Source organism: Cloeon dipterum, chromosome 4, assembly GCF_949628265.1.
Source record: "Cloeon dipterum chromosome 4, ieCloDipt1.1, whole genome shotgun sequence".
In the NCBI taxonomy this organism is placed as follows: Eukaryota; Metazoa; Arthropoda; class Insecta; order Ephemeroptera; family Baetidae; genus Cloeon; species Cloeon dipterum.
In genome coordinates this window covers 8,523,218-8,546,323 of record NC_088789.1, presented here as the reverse complement: position 1 = coordinate 8,546,323, position 23,106 = coordinate 8,523,218, and the positions used below count along the sequence as shown (strand labels likewise).

Sequence of the window (23,106 nt, the reverse complement as noted above, 5' to 3'; positions counted from 1 at the left end):
TGATCACACACGCAACCAATTATTCCAAATTGAAAAGCAATAATAAATGATGCAGAAGTCAGGTGCTGGCTTGATTGCCTCTGGGCTGTTGTTATTTTCGGTCAGTCCCTCCGAAGCATCGGCCGAAGATGGCTTTGCCGCTGTTGATTCTGTTTTTGCTGCCAGTCAACAACCACGGACTGCAAATCATTTGCGACACCAACGTGGATGGCGAGTGGAAAAGCGAGTGCGACTTTTTTCGCATCAACGGCGAGCTAGGCCACGATCAAATCAGTGCAGAGCAAAATGATGAATTCGAGCAGGATGAATGGGTTGACAACTTTGGTACCAGCGAAAACTACCAGAAAAGATTCTCGAGAGGTCAGCTATTCAATTTTATTGTATCTGAATCCGAATTCGATTAAATAGGAAGCCCCCCCCCACGTAAAATTAGCCACATAAAACTAACAGAACTTTTAAATTCATGAGAAAATTCTATAGCATTAAAAATATTTTAAAATTTAAATTTGTTTTCACACTGAAAAATTGATGAGATATTTTTTCTCATTTTTTATTAAAATAATTTTAATCACGTTGATATGCAAAATTTCAATATTAATTATTACAAAATTTTGGTTAACGCCAATGAAGGAAGAGGCACTCGAGGTTGCCATAATGTTTCATTTTATATTAAATATGCAGCATCTTTGGTGTATTGCGAGCATCCGTATTTCTACAGAAATGTTCTGTTCAACTATAAAGTTTCGGCTGCTGTATTGTAAATATTGTGCTACAACTTTCTTCCTCTTTAAAATAATAAATAAATATAGAGGCAGAAAACAAAAAATGTTTTAAATGAATTATTTTCAAATAAAATTTATGTGCCAATCAAAATACAATAATTCTGAACAAAATAAAATTTTACAGCTTCCGAAGCCCAGGTCGGGTTACGTCTACCTAACCAAAACCAATGTCCTGAAGACCTGATGCTGAGTCGGATGGTGTCCCGCGTGCTAGACACATACTTTTCCAGCTGCGTGCCCGTCTTGCGCTACGATCGCTTCCTCGAAAACTCTTGCGGAGTTCAAAAGCTGCTGTCTGGCGAGCTTTCTCAGGTTTAGATTAATTTGAAAATGAACGGGTAAAATAAATCGCCACGGGCTTTTCAAAGGGACTGACGCACGGTCGTCTGTCCGGCTCGATCAATACGGTGGGACAGAGTCCAGTGCCGCGGGACGGAAGTTGCGCGGTCCTGGTGTTCATGGTGCAGCACGTGGAGGACGCGAGGGCCATCAGCAGGGCCGGCACGTCGCATGGCTCGGCGCTCATGCTTGTCACCGCCTCACCTTTGTGGCGAGTAGAAGAGTTTGTTAACAAGTAATTTTTATTATAATTCATATATAAGCACATTTTAGATAGAAAAAAAGTTTGATTTTGAAGGGTGAAGCTGTCAACTAGTAAATTCATATTTTGCTCCATCGAATAATTATCCTTGATGGAAATAATTATTTTGACAGCAATATATTATAGCAATTTTCCATTATGTTTTCAATTGAATGAAATTATTATTAAATGCATTATATTTTCAATTAAACTGTAATTTCCAAACAAAAATTTACTCAATGGATGGATGTATAGTGAAAATTCTTGCCAAAAAATCAGCAGCATTTACAGTTTATATTGTTATAAATAAAAATTATGTCATTGCTGAACGTTGATGTAGATTAGAGATCGGATATAAATTGTTGTGTCATTTATTTTGTGATGGTGTGTGTATTAAAGATGGGATGGTCGACCGTGGAAAATGATTGTGATTGCCAGCGCTCACCGAAAGCGACCCGTCATGTCGACCAAATTTCTCAATCCATGGTTTCCAACGCAGATCTCGGTAATCGTGCGCAATGAACCTCCCTACAGCATTCATAGACCGAATGAGACAGGTTTAAAAATCTTTTGCGTAAACGTCTTACCACTTTATTTTTATGTGACTTTTAAAGGTACAGAGTGGTCCGGCATTGAACGCACCATTGTGGAACTGCTCGCTTACAAACTCAACTTCACGTTCACAATTAAGTTTGTGGCTGAAAACGAAGGAACTAACCCCTTGAAGGAGGCTGTTGCGAGTTTGGGCGCAGAGATTGCATCCGGTGGAGTTTTTTTCTCTAGGGAGACGCACGACCTTGCCACCACGGTGCCCTATACTCAGGTGCACTTTTACTCCATTTTAATTTAAAATTGGATCATGGCTGGAAAGGGTACCTCTAAATTTTTCCATTAAAAACTAAAATTATTCATAGGACTGTGCCGTTTTTCTCACACGAGCATCGACCGCATTGTCACGCCACAGAGCTATTTTGGGACCGTTTCAGTTGGTAGTTTGGATTATCCTGACACTGGTCTACATTTTCCTATCGATGGCTTCGGCAGCCAGCCCCCATGCAAAAGGGTTTGCTTGAAACTTTCGGCATAAAGTTTTTATGAAATAATTATTATATCTTCAGGCGGCCGAGGGCGTCTCAAACGCGTCTGGACGCCTTCTGGCTGGTTTTCGGCACGTTTACAAACGCCTTCTTCGTGCGCGGCCGCGTGTGGAGCGACCGCATCAGCGTCAGGATATTGCTCACCTTTTACTGGATCTTTACGGTCATCATCACGGCCGCGTACACGTCGTCAATTATCGCCTTCGTCACGATGCCCGTCTTCCCCAGCACCGTCGAGTCGGCTGAAGAAATCCTGAACATCAAAGGCTTTCGCTGGGGCACCCTGGGTAAGAATCTAACTGCAATAGCTCGATCTGCAAAGTGTTTTTTTTTTCAGGAAGCTCTGGCTGGGAGAAGTGGCTGCAGGACGCGGAAGATCCTGTCTCGAGACACATCCAGGCGGGGTTTGAATGGCTGCCCAAGGTCGAGGACGGAATCAGGAACGTCAGCAAATCAGCCCGGTAAAAATCTCCTTTTGAAATTAGAAATACGAACTTAAAATGGTTAAATAAGATTTAAAACAACGCCATTTTTAATGTGTTTTTTTCTTGCTCATTGAGTTAGCAAAAATAACATCGAAACAATTAATTTTAACTTGTTATTTTTTATCAATTCTATTTTAAGTTAATTTCAATACATTTTTTAATTTTAATTTTTAAACGCATTAATTCATAAGTGTCTGTAAAATCCTTGTAAAATATAAGGAATTTTTAGAAAGTTCAAAATTTTAAAATATTTAGAGAAAAATTGTTAGTTAAACAACAATTTCCTTGAAATAAATGTCAAACTTTCCGCAAGTTACGCGTTTCTGGGGTCCCGCGAGCGCCTGCAGTACGAAAGCAGCGACGAGCTTAAGGGCATCCTGTCGGGCAAAAAGGCCCTGCACCTGGGCACGCAGTGCTTCCTGCCGCTGCTGCCCTCGTTCCTCACCACCCCCGCCATCCGGCCGGCCATCGACCCTTGGATCCACCTCTTATCGCAGGTAACGAGTCAGGCAAGCCCGCGAAACGACCGCGTTTCGCAGGTTGCATGGTACACAGCTCGCAGGCGCTTCTAACTCTTGTTCCCTGTGCATGCAGTTTGGCTTCATCGCGAAGGCGGAGCAAGATATCTCGTATCAGGAGCACCGCCGCCGTCTCAGGAACACAGCCACAGGCACCATTCGCGTTGAGTACACAAAAAAGATGCCTCACGAGCGCAGGCTGAGCGTGGAGGATGTCACTGGCACATTTTTCATCCTTGGAGCAGGAGTGATCATGGGTTTGAAATTCAGTTTGACACCTCTTTTCCTCGTACACATGCAAAATCTAGAATAAACTAGTATAAAAGAGGGACCAAAGTTGGTTAGCCAAAACGAGTTATTTAAATTTTGCTTCAGTTGAACAAAAAGTTATTATTTTTGATGTATTTATTTAATGTTAAATTATTTTCCCCACACACCAGCAGTTGCCTGATCCAATCCAATTTGCTAGGTTTCACTTCCTTGGCGTGCGAAAGGGTGATTTACTGGTTCAAGGTGAACCAGATCGCGGCTCGTATCAGCAGCTCAGTGAACAAGGCGCGACGCAAGGTGTCGGTGTTGTCAGGCTCCAACAGCTGCAAGTCTTCGCAGCTCTCCCTGAGACTGCGTTCAGGCAGAATTTGGTCAAAAGGTGCCAGAGGCTCTACCCTGGGTTCGATGCTTGAGATGGTGCCTGAGAAGGGAGCACAATTTACACCAAATTCACCAGATCGGGTGAGATGCTATTTGATTTTGCCGATTTTGGTAGTTGTGATTAAAATTGTTACACTGCGAGTACGCCTTAAGGGAAAGTTCCAGGAAATTTTGTCTTGTCATAGGTGCATTAGTTTTAGTCCCAAAAATTGTTCTGAACTGAGCAAGTTGCTGCAAACCTTGAAAATCATGAAAAAAATCATGCTCAAAGGTATCCATTCAATTAATATTTAAATTCTTTACAACTGTAAGCGTTAAGTCAAAATACTATTTATACTCACTTCCCACAAGTCATATAAATGACAGATACAAATCTTAAATGTTGATAAAAATACAGACAATGATTTCTAATAATCTTAGGACGTGCGGCATGTGATTGAAGAAGATGAGGAAATGGGGATTGATGGCAGGACTGAAGGCACAACTCTAGGCAGAACTCATTCGCAATCCGACGAAGAAATGGTACAACAGCAGCAGGTGGAACGGGAACAAGCTGAAAAACAGCTCTCCGAAATAAGCAGCCAATCACCCCCTTCAACTAAGTAGAATTTAAAGGGTTTTTTTCAAAATTAAAATTTATGAACATTGTTGACGAATTTGAGTTGTCTTTATTAGACTGCATTTGGGTTGACGATAATTTCAGATTATCATATCACTTCTCTTTCATAAAAAAATTAGCTGTAATGCTAATTATTGAACACTGTACCCTTACTTCTCACTCAGGCCTTTGTGTTGATACACTTTGCTTTGGTAAAAACAACAAGCTTATAAATATTTGAATAAAAACAAAAACAAGTTAGTCAGTGTCTTCTTTCCCTCTCTCAGTCTGCCCCACTTTTTGCCAGGCTCATGGGCAGACGCACTGATCGCAGACATCCATACTTTCCACAAACGGCTCAACCTGCAGGGTCAACTCGAACACTTTGTACCGCTTCCTTATGTTGTTCTCAGCATTCCGCAACACTCTCTCTGACTGTTCTCCAGGTTCTGCAAACACAGAAATTACATTAAAATAGATACAACAAATTAGCTAATAATATTAAACACTTTGAAAAATTTTAATTTTTATAAATGATTTGTTTGCTTTAATCATTTGTGTCATTATACAGTATAAGTGTTGAATATAAAGCCATTATAATTATTTATCTAGGAGTCAAACAACACATTCATAAAATCCACTAATATCTTCAGACTGTAAAATACTCTGTAAATTCAGATATGTAACAAGAACTGATCTTTTCCTCTCATTGAATACTATCTAAATTGAAAATTCTAATATTCACACCATTCTTAAAGGCAAAATTCACATTGATCGTAAAAAAGACAATTAAAATTATTTACTCATTACGACGTGCGCACACAATGCGACTTTGTCCATGCTCAGCGCCCAAATGCGGACATTGTGTACGCGCAACACTCCATCCGTCCTGTGCAAAATGTCCAAAACGTCTGTAAACTCCATACCCTTAGGTGTAGCTGCAAATAGAAAAAAACAACAAATCAATTGAATGCAGTGGTTTTGTTAAAATATAAAGTTACCCTCCATCAAGACCCTGAGGGTGTCCTTCAGAATAGCGAAGGTGGTCATCAACACAAGGATGGAAAAGAGGAACGTGCAGATTGGGTCCACAATGCGCCACTCGGGCTGAAAATGAGAATATTCTAGTTTTAACATTTTAAAAAGGTTGCACAAGAAGGAAATAATATTATATATACCAGTAGAGTATGACTATAGAAGAAAATGATTAGATGGCTTTGGAAATTTTTAATTTGTTATGTGATACCAGAAATTTTAACTGCATCTCAGAATGTCAAAATTTGTTGTTATGCAAATTTTATTTGGTACGACAATTAAAATGGTATAAAAATCACCGTTTTTTAACTAAGCTTTAGCATAGTAAACCATTACCCTATTGGAAAATTTAAAAATGCTTAAATTAAAACAAAATCCAGCAATTTAAACATTTAGCTCACCTTAAAATAGATTATGAAGGCGGCTATGCAGACACCGACGCTTTGCAGGAAGTCTCCAACCACGTGAATGAACGCGGCGCGAACATTTATGTTTTGGGCAGAACTGTGCGAATGTGAAAGGCCATTCTCTGGATCAAACGAATTTTCGTGCGAGTGGCCATGTGAATTACCATGCGAGTGTCCATGTTGGTGCAACGTCAAACCCATTCTGGAAGTTTAAAAAAAAATTGTTTCTGGACTTTATGGGGTCAAACGAAATGTAAAATCGTAGAATATATGATTGATTTGCTTAGAAAATGCATAAAAAGAATTACTTTACAATATCATTACTTGATACTCATTGACGAAAAAAGCTAATTTTGAAATATCAAATCTTTTCCAACGTTTCTACTAATGGCTGAACTGATTTTGGTTTTCAGCACGTCTAAAGAAAGCATATTAAGTGAAGAATGCACAGTGGCAGGATTGAGTCTGAAATCGCAGCGGAAGTGCCTTAAAATTAAATTTTTTACGACAGTATACGGAGGCGCCATCTGTTGGCGGCTTCGAACACTGAGGGTTTATGCAACTGGTGAATTGGCAAACTTACATGATGTTGACGATGACACCGATGGCAGACGAGATGATCATGATCTCAGCGTTGATTACATAGTCGTCCGAGATGATACGGAGGACGGCAAGGTACACGAGTACGGCGGTCACCACCCAAATGAGCAGGACGGAGGTGAGCGCGCCCAGGACCTCGGCTCTGTACCACCCGAAGCTCATGCGGCGCGTGGCCGGCCGTGTCGACACGTACAACGAGAAGAGCGAAATCATGAAGCTGGCGAAGTCGGTCAACAGGTGCGCCGCGTCCGTCGCGATCGCAAGACTGTTGGATAGCAGGCCGCCTAACAGACGAATTTGAGCATGTACACTTAAGTATGAACAATGAGGACTCACCTACGATCTCACCGAGCATGAAAATCAGACATAAGATGCTGGCGGTGATCAGCTTGCGCCGTGCGGCTTGGTCGACTGTGTTGCCACGGTCCTTGTGACAGTGCTCGCCACCTGAACAGACAGCAAAATATTTGTTATAATGACTTGAAGGTGTTCACACTTGAGGGTGGCATATCTGCAGAATGAATATAAACTCGAACTTGTCATCATTGGGCAAACGTTGAAACATTTTATTAGCCTCGACAAGTTCTGGCTCCAGCTGGCACCCATTCATGAGATAGAGTAAAAAATACTGTCATAAAAATCATTAAATTATTACTTACGTTCCAGCGTTTCACCAATGACGACAAGTTGGATCATTTTGTTTTAAGCCTGTGAAACAATTTGTAGGACGTTGCATTTTCTACAATTTTTAATTGTTTAGTATGAAGGAAATTTTTACTACATATAAAGATATGAACAAGTTACAAGTTAGCTAACGGTCAGTTAAGAGCGCTGATATTTGGCACACTTTCCATGCATTATATTTTGTAAAATTAGCGTATATCACTGAAAGGTTGCATGCCGTTACATCTTAAAACTGTTGATTGTGCAAGTATTGTGGTATATTATTTTTTTAATTAATACAAAATTGTATGCTTTCTTGTTCAATTGTGAGTGTGGACGTGTACCTCAAGCTAAAGAACATAAATTAACCGATATTTTTTGGATCTCTCAGAATTCAAATTTAAAAATGTATGCACGCAAATATAAAAAGAATTATAAAGCTGGAATTTTGTGAAATTATTACATAATTTTTCCTATGAAATATAGGGCTTTAGTTGTTAAGCCGAAACTAGTTGGAGTAACAAATCGACGCACTTGGCAACGAGGAAATACAATGTCAATTTTTCATTCAAAATTATTCATGTTTTAAATTAAAAACAGAATTCATCCTCCTGGCTTGAAAATTATCTAATGGTTCTTTGCGCGGTTTTTTTTAACATAATACAGTTCATAATTTTGTACAATTTGCTTTGCAGTGATGTTCCTTTTAATTAGAGATTCATCAGTAAAATTAAGGGTTGGGATACTCCAATTCCAGGCCATTGCACCTGACTTTACTCTTCAGCTTCAACGTTTTGAAAACTAGTTTGACTTCACTTGCGGTTAAATTATTGCGAACTTAACTTATCTGAGAACATGGAAATATTGCAAAACAAAAATTCTACTGTTCAACCAAATAGGGAAAATTAAATATGAAAATAATTTATTTTTACCACTCTCTGACACGATTCAGTCACGCATTTTAACAACAATAGAAGATTTATAATAATTCTATTGAGAATGATTAGAACTAAGTATAAATACAAATTCAATAAAATAGCCTTCGATCGTCTTTGTATAGTATTGGGAGTTTCTCAACAAAGGTGATATTTCTAGGCGTTGTAATACAGTATACAGCCGACGTCTAAAATAACAACATGCTAAGTTGGAATGACTTGTATACAAAATTAAATGCAAAAACGGGACTGTTGACATAATAAAGGTCTTAAATATTTTGAAGAACTCCAAATTACATAGACGATTGAAGTGGATTTATACAGGGCAATAATTTTCAACCCAGGTAAATTTTGGCATTAACTGTATCATTAATGCATTGGCAACAAGAATTTTCCATAAGTTTTCAGAATCCACATTTTCTTAGATAATAAGAATAATACAAAACACATAATCTGTGTTTAAGTTTTATCGTCGTCTTGAAACCAATAATACGTTGTTGTTTGAAGTAAACCATGATAAATTAGAGTATCATTTTTGCCTAATGAGGTTTAACTCGATCTTCACAAAACTTTGATTTGAAACAAATTATGATTCGAAAAACGCAAAAATTTGGATAGTGAGTAATCAGAGGAGCTGCCTAGATAGCGTTCTGATTGAAACGCCCCTATGAAAACCACTTATACAAATAACCTCTTTTCCAACAAATTATTTGAACCTTTGGTGGCTCGCAATGTTAAGGTATTCTTTACAGTGTCAATGCAATGAGAGATATTTTGATAATTTTGTGGGACAGTTGTTGGCTTTTGCACCTTTCCAGCGGCCTTAGAGACAAATGTCCGGCGTTTTCAAGACCTCGGTGCGGAAAGGCGAAAAAGTGGCCTTATTTGACCCAAACTCCTCTACGGCCACTTGGGCCTCATGTTATCCGCTCGACGGGGTTATTAGGTGAGCTTGCAGCCCAAGGGATGTGCTAGCAGTGGAGGTTAAAAAAATTGATGCACTATATGACCAAAAAAAATCCCTTACTCCCTTACGCAAGCGAATAACCAATTAAGTATTTTTTTCTGAATAAATCTCGCAACAAAACTGTTGACACGGGATCAAACCAAAAAAATCAGTTAAAATGAAAATCCTTTAGATGGGGTATAAACCAAAGACACTCATTTTTAAAGGGATGGATTTTGGAGTACATTGATGAATTGTACTTACTTGACGAAGAGTCACTATCACTGACGAGTGCAATTGCCGGCACTTTAGATTTGGCCACTCCATCGTCGAAGCCGTGGGATAAACTGGCTTGGAAAGGCATCTTGTCAGACATCGATTCCTCCAGAGTGCCGTACTGACTCTTCACTTCTCCTCTGTGAAATAAAAGGTAAACGAATCGAATTGAGACACTGTGTTCCATACAAAAACATCTAGTTGTTACATTATTGACTGACATGAGCGCCACATTTCCAGCAAAAGCAGAAGTAATAATTAGTAGAGCAGAAAACGGACGGCCGACCGTTTGTGCAACCAAATCAATGCGTTCAGAAAAGTGCGGGCGCGTGTTTCTCGTCGCATCAACGCGATTTCACTTTTTGATGATAGAATACAGGTCGCGTGAGATAAATTTGCATATATTAATTGGATCACCTCTTTTGAGATGGGCGACCGCCTGTTAGCGAACAACTCGCGAAAACTCCGTGTTCCAGTAATATCGCAAACGAATAACATGGGCCTCATTGGAGGAAGCCCAGTCTAGAAAAGGACCAGCTTGTTTTACTGCTTCCGCACCAGGGTAATTTTTATTGAAACGCTAGACATTCGGGTCCTGTTAAATTCATTCTCGCATATGCTGCAAAGATGCAAACCAGCAAGTAGCGAGTCGGAAGGCTTTCGCAACCCTCCCAATTCCGAATGGGCTCGTCATTACAAATTGCTAGGAAATAAAATGTAGGCGCATATATCAGCCCGCACTCGAACCCAAAAATCGCTCGGATTCTCACATTACAACGTGCACGCAAGGCATACGCTCCACAATAACATCAGCTCCGTTAAATATGTGTCAACAGAAAAAATTAAGAAAAACATGTTAGACGCAGTCAGTTAAATTTTCCGCATTTTAAAATTTAAGGATATATACAGCGAGTTAGAAGAGACTATTAAATGTTATGATTATGTATAATCTTAAACAATTCCATAATGGATTAGACCTGAAGAAATTTAAAGACCTCAAACAAAGAACTCACCCCCTTTCCTTTCGACAGAACAAGTCAATGTGAGCAATACGTTTTAAAAAAAAATCGCGGAAGTCTGCTTTCGCATTCATAGCGATTGGCTAATTTAACTAACCTCACGTTTGTTTCTGTATGCGGTACGATCAACAGAAAACCAGATTTTTAAACAAAGAGTGATCGATTTTACCACAGCAAAAAAGATTGTTCTTTTCAGTTTGATAAAATAATATAAAAAATCCATAATGGCTCCCAATACTCTGCACTTCAAATTGTAATTCAAGATTTATGTTTACCAAAACTTACTTTTCTCCAATTTATAGTAGTAAATTTGGTAACAAAATATAGCTGCAAAGTTTCTAACGCGGATTCTAAATAAACTACAGATGATCCGATTTTCTGACTGATTTTTTTATGTTTGATACATTTTTATGTATCATTTTAATTATTGGCATTTTACAAAACACTTACAAAAGAGGCAATTTTGAGTCCATGTTATTGAAATGTTAGTAGATTGATGAAATTCGATGGGTTTTCGTCCAACTCCAGAGTGAGTGTGATAAATGAAGGGCGCACGGGCACTTCTAATCCTCAATCGGTGTTTGTCTTGCTCCTTTTAAAGTCGCTCATCCATTGATAAGAAATCAGGTGCGTGCGACAGACACGCTCAGCTGGTCTTCGAATTCTGCAGGCTCGAAACCACACCGGTGAGTGCAACTGCACGTGTTTCTGCGCGAGAACACACAAGAGATACAAAAATTATGTAAAGCATTCCTCGCATCGCTGACTTGATTGAGAGTTGCAAGAACATAAAAAATAGCAAACAAAACTTCCGTCTGTTTTGAAATCTATCGTAGTTTGTTTGAGTTGGGCCAAGAAAAATTTAATCAATATTATTTGTCAACAATTACTGGAGTATTTCTATGGGTTCGTGTGAAGAACCTTAGGGTCGTGTGAAAAATCACGAGTGACATCCAGCCTTGTATTTACACAACATGTCCTGTTTCATTGATCAATGTTTTATTTTCTAATACGCTTGGTGTATTGAAAAATAAGTAATGCTTTCAACAAACAATATTATTTACCTAGCTATATTAAGAATAGAAACGGATCTTTTAGCGCTCTGAAGAGAAAATAAATATTAATATTTTCTTATCAGCCGTATTTGAATCTAAATTAAATATTCAAATGAAAATCCCTCAACAATCTTTTAAGACAAGCGAGGAAATTGTTTCAAATTAGATTAATTTTTATGAGTTAATTCAATAGGTTTAAAAAAACTGAATCAAAAAACCGACAAAAATGTTGTCAACAATTCTTGTTCCAGCCGTGCAGCACGTTAAAATATTAACAGTCTAATTTAAGTACTAATATTTTGATCATATAGGCAAATCATTCAAAGTAAAAAGTAAAAGCACCTGATATATTGTTACTTTTTCCAAGCTTGGGCGGAAATCACTGATTTGCTGATCGCACCAGAATAGTATATGTTACGAGTGATTAAACAAGCAGGTTTCACCTCGAGCCCAGGAAATTTTTCTCGAATCGTGCGGACAGTAATCTTCTAGCGTATCTCTCACGTAACTTGTAAGTCCTTTACATGCAACTCGATGAGATATACTGATCGTGAATGAGACGGTGTGTACTTAACACACGTATGGGACGCTCCCTGTCTGGATGCACTCGGCACCAACACAGGCATTTTTAGTGAAGCGAAGACGAAACTTCCAACTCCAATTATTCTTGTAAAAAAACTAATTATGGGCGGAGTTTCAATCATTTTCACAAAGTCATTCTTCGCATGTTTTTTAAAAGAATGAAAACTATCGCATAAAATTTAAGGATTTTTAATTGAAATCTGCTCTCATGTACATTTTGTCTCCGAATTCATGTCTGAAGGAGAACTTAAGTATTTATAAGTGCTTCATTTGAGCGGACAATCATAGATCTGATGTTCTCACACTACTGAACTAACCTCTCTAATGCTTTGATTCCTTATTTATGAGGGCAGGCAAAGGGACAAACTTGCTCTGCTGGCCCATAGCAATACACAAAGTTAATACTACACAAAAAAAGGTAAATGATTATTTATTCGTTTAATAATACAATGATATGTTCCTGCCAAAGGTTGGGCGTAGTAAAAAATAGCGATTAATACTAATAAAAATACTTATTAGCATACTTTAAGTAAAAATGGAATTGTTTCAAACATGGAACTAATTGTAAAATCAAAATGTAACGATTCAATTCCGTGCTGTTAGGAAAATATTGCAATAGGAAGATTCCAAATAAATTTTCATCGATGGCCGCGGTCTGCCTAAATTCTTCAAAATTTTCAAATGAACAATAGTAAAGGAATCGAGGAAAATAAGATTGGAAGAAGGCCTCTAGCTGTGCCACAAAGTTGAAATATTGGAGGGTAGATAAAAATTAACAGATTGAGTTTCGGGTCATTCAATATGTTTGGGTAGTAAGTAAATTAAACCTCCCCTCCATTGCAGGTAAAAATTTTATTTAGAGCAAATTAATTCGAACATTATGTATATATAGGTATGACTCGAATATTATAATATTGCATCTTTAAATTTTAAAGCAAAATATTGTACCTGTTTGTTTATGTGTATAACAATAATAATATATTATTAATATATAATATTATGTGAACGCACGGTTGTACGCCAAAATATTGAAGTAGTTTTTGTAATAAAGAGAGCAGGAGCAGGGAGGAGAAGATTATAATTTATTAAGGCGGCAAATAATTATTTTAACTTTTTCACTTTTATTCCATTAGTTTATTTTATAACCTTAGCAAAGTAGGGTCCAAATTTCGTATCTAGATGAGCCCTTAAAAAGTTGGTAAAACTGACATTGCTCCATTTAAAAGGATATGAGTTGTGGTTGGTCGAGCCGGTTTGTTTTCCTTTCGATTAGAGGGGGTGGGGCAATGTGTTGTGTTTTCTGCGGAATTTTGGTGCTGAGAGAAAAAGAGTGACGAACAAAAAGAGAAGCTCTAAGGCGAAATAATAAGGCATACAGATAATGCCCACCTTAATCAGTTATCACCAGGCAAATGAGAAAGAAAGATAAGACGCATTGATTCGCCCAGCGCCTCGCCATGGAGGCTGAAAGCAATAACAACGACCTCGACGCCGACGAGCCGGCACTCAAACCTAAAGGTAAACCGAATTTTAATTAACTATATCACTTCATTGCAATTCGATCTTAAATTTCGCATTTTAAATTTTATTTCAGTAATTACTCGTAGTGCCCCAAACCGACAGAAATTCGAGAAGGAGTTTGCCGAAATCAAAGCTCAAATCGATACAGCCGAAAGCCAGCTGGTGAGTTGCCGAAATTCGAATTTGGGAAATCGGGTGGAGCATTATACCATAATATTTCAAAATATTCTTTACGGGTTATTTTTTATACTGAGATGCGATAAGCAATTAGTCACCGAGTATTGTTTCAATAATTTTTACACAAACACGTCTTTGGATTTTGCTTTGCTTATTTGGGAAATATGCATAATGGAAGTGAGTCAACGCTTTACACTGATATCATTTTTATATAGTCTATTATTTTTTATTGTTCATTTTACATAAAATACTAGTTAATAATTTTGGAAATATTGAAATTGACAAGTGGCTAAAAATATCAAGCTTAAATTGCATGCAAGACCAACAAAATAAATTGAATTTGACGTCACATGCCGCTATAAACAACCACAAAGGTCTAATTAGATATTATTGAATGCACTTAATACAACAATTGACAGGATGATGTCTAGGTAAAAAAAAACTTTCTAGCAAATGGCGATGGGCTCAAACAGTCCCCAGGCGAGGCTGCAGGCGGTCAAAGAAAAAAGGGAAGTTGCCCAGAGGCGGCGGAAGGACATCATTGGCCAGCTGGACGACCTCAAGAAACAGATCGACACCAAGGTATGTCATCCTATCATGATTTATTTCCTCAAAATAATGAAATATTGCAGAGAGACGCTGCATCGCAATTGCGCAGCAAACTGCAGTACCAGTCCGAGGAGCAGATTGAGCAGCTAGCACGCAAGTTAGAGACGCAATTACAGCAACACAGCTTCCGGCTGTCCGAGGAGCGGCGGCTGGTGGCTGAAATCGACAAGTTGCGCCGCTCCAAGAAGGCCGTCCGCCAGTACAACGAGGCCAAGGATGAGCTCAACCGGCTGCGAGAATCTCAACAGGGGCTTCGACTCGAACGCGACGCCATCTCGGGGCAAGTTGGAGACTTCCGCACTCAGGAGGACGAGCTGCACACCACCGTTAGGTCAAACAGAGAGCTTGTTGAAAACCTTAAGAAAGGTTAGCACAAAAACTAAATATATTTATCCGTAAATAAGATTTTTAGTTAATACAAATACAATGCGCTCTGCTGCAGCCGATAGTACTTGTTGATTCCGTTGGCGATAACCATTATATTTGTTGTTTTGCTAATCAGTAGTATTTAAATTGGGCTGGAAATTTTCAGTGCTTTAAGCAATATTGAAACATAGTTTAAATGCCTTTAATTGTATGATTCATGCTCATTTGATGGTCACATGACCATTGGAAGCTCAAATATAAATAATTGATCGTACAAATTTTTTAGCCCAATTTGTGATACGAGGAGACAGCTATAAAGTGCCAAAATTTGCATCTAATGCAATTATTCTCCTACACATTAAGTTATAAAAATTTGCCATCATATTCTAAATCGAAATTTAGCAACGAAACTCTTCTTCTCTGCTCATGGGATTTTTTTCTTCATAGTTTCACCCAACAGCTTGTTTGTCAAATAATTATCTCCTCTGCTCAAAATATCTGCTCTAATAAGTAACCAACAAACATTTTTTACAGAACTGGACGTTCTACACGAAAAGAAGCGCAAAAAGTGGGCTGCTTTCAAGGGAGATCAGGCTGCCTACTCAGAGTACAGAGAACAGAAACGGACGGAGGTGAACAAGCAAAGACAGCAGGAAAAGCAAGCCTTTGCGCAGGCCAGGGCCGAGGAGAGGTAAAAACCTTTACGAAGTGCCAAGCGCACATTAATATTTATTTGCAGAAGGGAGCAACAGAACAACGTGGAACCCTATGAGGTGGAACGGCAGCTGTGCGCCACCCTTCTAAGTTACCTAGGCAAGATCGAGGCGCTGCAAACTCCGTGCACACCCGCCAGTTGCTATTCTTCCCTCGCTAGCACACCTAGTGAGCACAAATTTTACACCCGCTTCTTTAACTGCACCAACAAGCTTTTGCAAAATTTTGATCACAATAATTTTAGTTGATTAAACTAAGTTACTTGAGACTTATGTTTCATAGTTTACAACACAGCAAATTCTTCATTTAACATGAGTGCCCTGAAGTTCTTGTCGTTGAGCTTCAACACCATCAAATAAAAAAATACGGGAAAGTCACCACCAGCTTTTGGCTTTAACAAGAGATTTCTCTTTCGTCTTCAATTTGACTGCATGGCTAATTGGAAACATTTTTAGTGTCTCCTGAAGAACCAAAGACTCTTCCAAATGTGCGGGATGACGCTGAAGACAGTCTTTCGCAAGGTATGGAAGCCTTGTTTGCAGGTATCCCGCGTAAGCCTTCCAGAAAAGTTCGACGGTCAGGGAGCAGAGCAGGTCAAATGAAGGTAAAGAACTTGTTTCGAAGAAGGATACAGATCTAACGACATCAATGCAGAAACGTCCAGTGGTCTTGACTCCTGACTTGCTTGAACAATTCGCCAAAGTAGGGGTCAAACCGCCAGTAACTTCCGTGGAAATTCCAGTGGCCATAGAAGCAATAAAAGCACAACAGGTGAGATGCACCACATAACCTGCTCATAATTTTGTATCATCTTTTTTGGCGAAAATAATACTGGAAATGTAGTGTATTGTTATTTGCATGTTTTTGTAAGAGGGCTTTACTGGGCATGTTGTCCTTTATTAATTGCGCATGTAAGATTATTAGCATTAGAAAACGATTGGATCAAATATTTTAGTGAGATCCTCATAAAAAAATTAAAGACGTTTGTACGCTTTGACGGAAAAGTCTTGAATTTAAATCCTTTTTAATAATAAATGCCTTCCTAAAATTTGTAAATGACAAAATCTAATAAATACTTTTCTTTCAATATGCTGCACCATTTTAGGTGTTTTCCATCCCTTTCCCTAAAGAATTTTCAGTAAAGGCGTTTAAATTTCCCCACAACACTTTCGTAAATTCAAACCATAGAACGCAAGACAGACATTATTGAACTGAGAATCCTCTTTAAATCTGACGTTCGCAATTTTGCAGAAATGGTACAACAGAATGGCCGCAGCCGAATTGGCTGCCAGGTGCCAGCCCCCTGATTCCAATGAAGAGAATCAGCCAGCTGGGGAGGAGCAGCGTTTACCATCAAGGGCGCTCACTCTAACCCTGACCAAAAGGAGTGTTTCTCCGAGTCAGATCTCGCAAACTAACTTTGCCAGTGATTTGGCCAATTGTGTTGTGACTGTGGAGCATGCCAGTACCTAGCTATTTTTCGCTTTCCTACAAATTCTGCTCACTATTGAGCATTTTCATTTAGTTTTCTACAATTTGTTAAGAATCCGACTCAACATCCTTTAGATTATTTGTCTCTTTTAAATTTCACCAAAAGGCTATTTATCCATTACTGAGCCTAAATGATTGATTCCCTGTAAAATTCTACTTTTTTATTTCAAGCAATGCTCATTTTTAAGTTAAAAAACTATCAGCTTGCAGGGAAAAGCATCAAACTGTACCTGCATAACACCTTGGCATTATTTTTGTGCTATGATGAGACATAAAATAATGGTAAATAATACTATTGATTCACAATTGCAACTAGTCACATTCCAATTGCATGATTCTGCACAATTGAATCTTTTAATGGATTAAATTTTGCTTTCTCTGGCTGGCCAAATACTTTGTCGATTTTGAACAGAATCAACGAGACATTGTAATAGACTTGTAAATAAAGAAAGATCATCAAGACTTTTAGCAATTAATTTGTTCCTTTGTTTTATCTAAATCAATATGGTGATGGTCATGAGTGTATTTTGCTGGCAACAATACATTAATACAATATATATATATATATATATAAACACGAATTTCATTTTACTGGCATGAACATGATGCAACAATAAATTAGTTTATTTTACTAGATGGAAAACAAGTATAGTGCTAAAATCTCTCAAACGCATGACAGAACGCAGTTAATCCATTTCAAACCTCACCACTGACCTCACCAGTGGCCACGAGGTGACCTATCACGGCAATTAATAGCAATCAATTTCACTGCGATATAGGAAAAATAAGCAAACGCACATTGGATATGGATATTCTCGAAAAATATCTGAGTTTTCATCAAAGTTATGATAAAAACGCGGAAAAATTAATTCAAGAGTCAGGCCGGGTTTTACTGATATTTTTCTCGCATGCCTATATTGCAAGCAGCACACTTTGAACATAAAAACTGTTATGGCATCGATTTTCTTACGAAATTACGAGTGGACATTTAATCATAGAGATCCCACCGAATTCTCGTCAGTTAATCGTAAGGTTTTTATTTGCACCAAGGCCACATCACGTCATCATTTAACTCTTCGAGCGCCATCGCCAAACGCATCTCTCGCGCAACAAGTGGTCGGCACTCTCACACGCTCATTGAGCTGCAAGAGAGTCGCAACGCGCTTTGACTTCCCCACCGACCCAGAGAAGGCAACGGTTCATTCCAGCATCCGCGGAGCAGGTTAGTGCCCTACATCACTTGCAAAAAAAATAACATCTAAAGCGTACAAATCTGTGCTGACTTGCAATAATTAATTTCAAGGGACCACGCACCTGTTACAAGATAACATTTATATTAAATCAATAAAAATCTTCAGCCTGTTTTTTAATTAACTTTTGGTTTTGTAAAAAAGGTAAATTATGGAAAATTGACATGAAGTGGAACAATTTATATGGTCAAAATCAATGTTGTCGAGATTCGTTGTGGAGGAAATTACTCCTGTAATTTAAAGTTTTGTGCTTTTTTTTGCAAGCTCTGTTTGCGCATTGGTACACATAGAAATATATTTCTATTTCATTCATTCGATTTTTCATTTTTTTTTTCATTTTACCGAATTTTGCAGGAATATAATTTTACCTATGTACTAGCACAATTGGCATAACGAGCCAATAGGGACACAAAAGCAAATACTCGTGTTTGGGCGATGGCATTTTATACAACCTTGCAGCTACGACCAACAATGCATCAAAGCGATAGTGCATCCTGTGCTCAGACAATAGCAAGTACATAGCTTTTTGAGGCTTTTAGTATAGCCAGCATTTTGGGTAGTAGAAAATTTGTGATCACAACCGTGCAAATAATGAATTATACTCAATAGTAGGTCGTGAGTGTTTTTTTTTTGCTTTAGAGTCAAGAAAGCCAATTAGTTTAACATCTATTTCTGCGCAAGTCTAAATTCCTTACGGAGCAATGAACTGAACTCGCAATTGTTAGTGTACCCAATGTTGAATCTTTCCTTATCATCTACATTATATGCTCCCATCGTTCTATTTTTTCATTATCGAGATTAAATTGTCATTCTGTCTTAACTCTAAAGGGTACCACACACAATAGTTTGATAGCCGCGCAAACCACTACAAGCGCAGCATATTGATAATGCTCAGAACACTATATGAGCAAATTGAATGATTTAAAAGCAGAGAAATTGAATAAATTATAGCTAGCATCATATATTTACTTACTACGAATATTACTGCATCATTAAAACTATTTAGACACTGAATCTGGAAGATGGCACTATATGAATTTGCTAATTTTTTAAATTTTGTGGATTGTACCGCACTATTTTTTCTCTTGTGCCCGCTGTAACGCGTTAAGTATATTTTATTTTTTCCTCCTTACAGGGATTTCAGCGGAAAGAAAATGGGTGACAATGCAGGTGAAGCCGAAAAGAAAGTTGAAGTTGTGCCAGAATGGATGACCGCAGAATTTTTCCAGTCTGTATTGCAACGAGATTTCCCAGGCATCAAGGTTTGGAAGCAATTTTTAGTTTAAATAATGTTTTAATATCGGACATGAGGTAACAATTTTGATGCAGAGAAAGACACATGAATAACCAATTCAAGATTCATTTGGTACAAAGAAAATTAGTAATAATGTGTTCCACCTGCGCAGGTAAAAAATATTTATGCAGAACCAGCAGTGGCAGCAGGCGAAAACTACGCGTGCATCGTGCACAGGGTGAAAGTAGAACGCGGAGACAACGGCGATGACATGTCGCTAATAGTCAAGAGTTTGCCGACCTCAGAGTTTCGCGCTGCAATGGTCCGCGAGGGCGAGATTACTTTGCGTGAAGTACGCATGTACAAGGAGCTCCTGGCTCTCTTAGGTGATCCCTGCAACCACCCGCGATGTTTCTACGCTGAGATGGACGACATTAAGGACGCCGTCGTGCTAGAGGACCTCAGACCCTTAGGCTACAGAACCAGGGACAGGAAGTTAGGCCTCGACCTGGCGCACACCAAGCTCGTCATGGAGCAGATTGGAAGGTTGCACGGCGCAGGTGTCGCGCTCAGGTGCGTTTATGAGTTAGAGGAGCAACGCCGATTAATTAATCGATCCACAGAATCAACGAGCCAGAGATGTTTGAAAGAGATTTTCGAAAACGATACCCTGACACCATGTTTTCGGATCTCAACCGCGATAAAATGGCCCCTTGGGCCAAGATGACCATGGTTGCACTGGCCGACGCCATTGAGTTCAACCTTCCGTTCAGATTCCACGAGCTGGCTTCCATCACCAGGGAACTCGGTCCATGCGTAACGGAGCTGATGCAGGAAAACATGCGTCTGCCTGAAGACCCTGAGCAGCGGGACAATATCGTGTACACGCTAACCCATGGCGACACCTGGAGCAATAATATTCTCTTCAAATACGTTGGTAAATATTTTATAGGTCGTTTGTAATTCAAGGGAGAGAAGTAAAGTTTCTCCACACGACAATGCCAAAAGCTATATAGCAAAAGCTGATGAAAACAGACGCTGATAAATTGTTATGATGAATGACAGTCAGTTAACTAACTTGTAACACTGTCCATTGCAATAAAACCACGTCCTTAATTCAACAATTGAACGAATTTAGATGGAGAACAAGATCCGCAGCACTGTGTTCTGATCGATTTCCAAATGAGCAGAGTCGTGCCCGCGGTCATTGACCTTCTATACTTTTTCCTCTCAAGCACAAACCAAGATTTGCGGAATAAACACTTTGACGAGCTGTTGCAAATCTACATCGATTCGGCTAAGCAGGCCATGAACGAGAGAGGAATCACCTATGCTGGAAAGTGCGTGAATTTAATTTTAACGAATCTTTTGAAAAACATTAAAATGCTCTTTATAATTCAAAGGTACTTCTTTGGTTCTGTCGCTGATGTGAAAAAGGACTTCAAGAAGTATGCAATGGCGGGCTATTTACTGGGCTGTTTCATCATGCCAATTGTGATCGCGAACTCAGAAGATGCACTTGACCTTGACGCTTTAACTGAGGATGACTTGTTGAAAATGGAACAGACGCCAATGCTTAAAATGTACTCGGGCCCCTTGTTCTGCAGGAGGTTCAGAGAAATATTAGAGGACTGTGATGACCTCGGAGTTTTTAAAGCTGGTTCTTGGAAAAAATATGTTACAGCTGATCCCGTGGAAGAAGTAAAAAATGGAGAACCGAACAACTAATTGAAAGAGAGTGCGAAAGTTGCAAAAGATAATCTGGAGACATGTTTAATAAATCGGTTATGATTAATAAATAGTATCATTTTGTTTAAATAACCAAGCCAAAATAGTAAAATTTATCATTTAGAATCGAATAGAAATAATTTGCAAAGTTGGTGACAATTAGATCAGGTGGTAATGCTAAAAATTGATATACACGGAAATACATACAATGTAAACTAGGCGAAAGCAGAGAAATAATTATGTAATGTGCATCTCATTCAGGATGACATTGCGTAAGAATTAAAAAGTGGCAATATAGGGCCATTTGCATTTAGGTTCATATTTTTAGATTGCCCGTTCAAGGTCTGCTTGCATCATTCCCAACAGAGAGAACACAACTTATCCGCATTCGGAGCACACCGCTCCAGACGCAACAAGTAGTGGTCGCTCTTCTCACGCGCACGTTGTTGCGGTTTTAGCAGCAAGAAAAATAGCCTAACGACAGATGCAACCTTATTACCATCTCTTGTATTCAATGTTGAGTGTTTGAATAATTGTTAAATTCGATTTCACTTTCATTAAAAGCATTTAACTTGTTTTGCACCGCAATTTTTATAGCTCGTCAGCCTGTGCAAAAAAATAAATCCGGGTTTTAATGAAAATATGTGCTTTTACCAAAGAGAAGAACGTAAAAATAGTATATCTGTACACAACAAATTCATGTTTATTTATACTTTATCATATGTTCACAGAAAATTAAAAATCTTTATTCTGAGTAACACAAATCAAATTGGTTTCATTAGATTGCTGATCGTTTTAGCTTTATTTTGCTAGTACTGATCGCCTTTTCTTGCTTTTAAATTTTCTATTCAATGTATTTATTGTATTGACCATTGCAAGAATAAACAAGAATATAATATGGTTTGGCGTGGTATTTTAGTGACCACTGTGCCCACATAGGCGCAAAGAACATTATGCACCATTATCAACGTGGTGTTCAGGAGGAATATTTTGCTACGCTGAGCGATGACAATAATTGTTTGCTGAGTGTGGAGGAGGGATCGAGTGGCTAAAAACAGAATAATCATTCACGCCACAGCCAAGGTTGCTCTCGGCGTTTCCAAATGGCATTTAATTTTTGTTGTTTGGTCGCGCAACTTTTATCAGCAGTGACAAAAAAGACCTCGAATCCCCTCTACACAGCAGCACGCCAAGGAGAAATCCCACATGCAGATGTTTTCAGCTGCATCAATTTATATATTTCAGAAAATAGGGGGAGATAAAATAATGATGTTGGCGTTGATAAGACGCCGGACACTCCCGACTTTTTCTCATAATATACAAATAGGTATTTTCAGCATTTTACCTTGCTTTGTATCATTACGTAAATGATATACAATTCAAAGTGATAAATTAAGGGTTCAAATTATATTCCATTTGATTAAAAAAGATTTTCAAAAAGAGAACCACATAATATTTGCACTAATCTAAATATTTGATTAACATTTTTCAAAGGTGAATTCAGTGCAAGCGGAGCCAGCAGTGGCTGCAGGGGAAAATTACGCAAGCATTTGTGCACAGGGTGCTGCTAGAGCGCAGAGACGGTAACGGCGACTTGTCGCTGATCGTCTAGAGTTTGCCGAAACCCAGTATGTTGCGCTGCGTACGCTGTGTTCAAATTCACACTGCACGGATGTATGCATAAATCATATGGGAGAGAGAAAGAAGTATAATTATGCTCCTATTATATTAAATGTTTTTTGATTCATTGTTTATATTTGAATAAAAAAATCTGACTTTTGGTATTT

The 23,106-nt window shown here is 38.5% G+C and overlaps 4 protein-coding genes across 8 annotated transcripts; 3 read left to right on the top strand and 1 right to left on the bottom strand.

The window, feature by feature from the left end:
* The first annotated feature begins 1,760 nt into the window (after positions 1-1,760).
* Ir21a (Ionotropic receptor 21a) lies at positions 1,761-4,726 on the top strand. Its single transcript, XM_065488435.1, has 9 exons — positions 1,761-1,919; positions 1,977-2,185; positions 2,277-2,425; positions 2,481-2,746; positions 2,797-2,920; positions 3,258-3,441; positions 3,539-3,719; positions 3,932-4,194; positions 4,534-4,726. The coding sequence occupies exons 1-9, from the start codon at positions 1,784-1,786 to the stop codon at positions 4,717-4,719; spliced, it is 1,698 nt and encodes a 565-aa protein (XP_065344507.1). The 5' UTR covers positions 1,761-1,783; the 3' UTR covers positions 4,720-4,726.
* A 32-nt stretch (positions 4,727-4,758) lies between these two features.
* On the bottom strand, positions 4,759-12,212 carry LOC135944532 (proton-coupled zinc antiporter SLC30A2-like). 3 transcript variants are annotated; one of them, XM_065491552.1, is made up of 9 exons: positions 12,091-12,212; positions 11,043-11,300; positions 9,562-9,713; positions 7,090-7,200; positions 6,737-7,037; positions 6,148-6,355; positions 5,713-5,818; positions 5,515-5,649; positions 4,759-5,160 (listed from the first exon to the last, which is right to left on the bottom strand). In XM_065491552.1, exons 2-9 carry the CDS (start codon positions 11,063-11,065, stop codon positions 5,021-5,023), a joined length of 1,176 nt encoding a protein of 391 aa, XP_065347624.1. In that variant the 5' UTR covers positions 11,066-11,300; positions 12,091-12,212; the 3' UTR covers positions 4,759-5,020. The 3 variants fall into 3 exon arrangements, with proteins under 3 accessions (XP_065347624.1, XP_065347622.1, XP_065347623.1); XM_065491550.1 differs by lacking the exons at positions 11,043-11,300; positions 12,091-12,212 and adding an exon at positions 10,587-10,681; XM_065491551.1 differs by lacking the exons at positions 11,043-11,300; positions 12,091-12,212 and adding an exon at positions 9,782-9,950.
* Positions 12,213-13,485: 1,273 nt separating this feature from the next.
* On the top strand, positions 13,486-17,583 carry LOC135944529 (trichohyalin-like). 3 transcript variants are annotated; one of them, XM_065491547.1, is made up of 9 exons: positions 13,486-13,747; positions 13,824-13,912; positions 14,378-14,509; positions 14,560-14,902; positions 15,437-15,593; positions 15,642-15,715; positions 16,072-16,220; positions 16,271-16,387; positions 16,868-17,583. In XM_065491547.1, the coding sequence occupies exons 1-9, from the start codon at positions 13,687-13,689 to the stop codon at positions 17,087-17,089; spliced, it is 1,344 nt and encodes a 447-aa protein (XP_065347619.1). In that variant the 5' UTR covers positions 13,486-13,686; the 3' UTR covers positions 17,090-17,583. The 3 variants fall into 3 exon arrangements, with proteins under 3 accessions (XP_065347619.1, XP_065347620.1, XP_065347618.1); XM_065491546.1 differs by having other exon boundaries at positions 13,487-13,747; positions 15,642-15,784; XM_065491548.1 differs by lacking the exons at positions 16,072-16,220; positions 16,271-16,387; positions 16,868-17,583 and adding an exon at positions 15,899-15,999 and having other exon boundaries at positions 15,642-15,784.
* Positions 17,584-18,195: 612 nt separating this feature from the next.
* LOC135944530 (uncharacterized) lies at positions 18,196-21,395 on the top strand. The gene is made up of 6 exons (XM_065491549.1): positions 18,196-18,329; positions 19,493-19,619; positions 19,764-20,164; positions 20,215-20,528; positions 20,730-20,931; positions 20,995-21,395. Exons 2-6 carry the CDS (start codon positions 19,512-19,514, stop codon positions 21,317-21,319), a joined length of 1,350 nt encoding a protein of 449 aa, XP_065347621.1. The 5' UTR covers positions 18,196-18,329; positions 19,493-19,511; the 3' UTR covers positions 21,320-21,395.
* Positions 21,396-23,106: the final 1,711 nt, after the last annotated feature.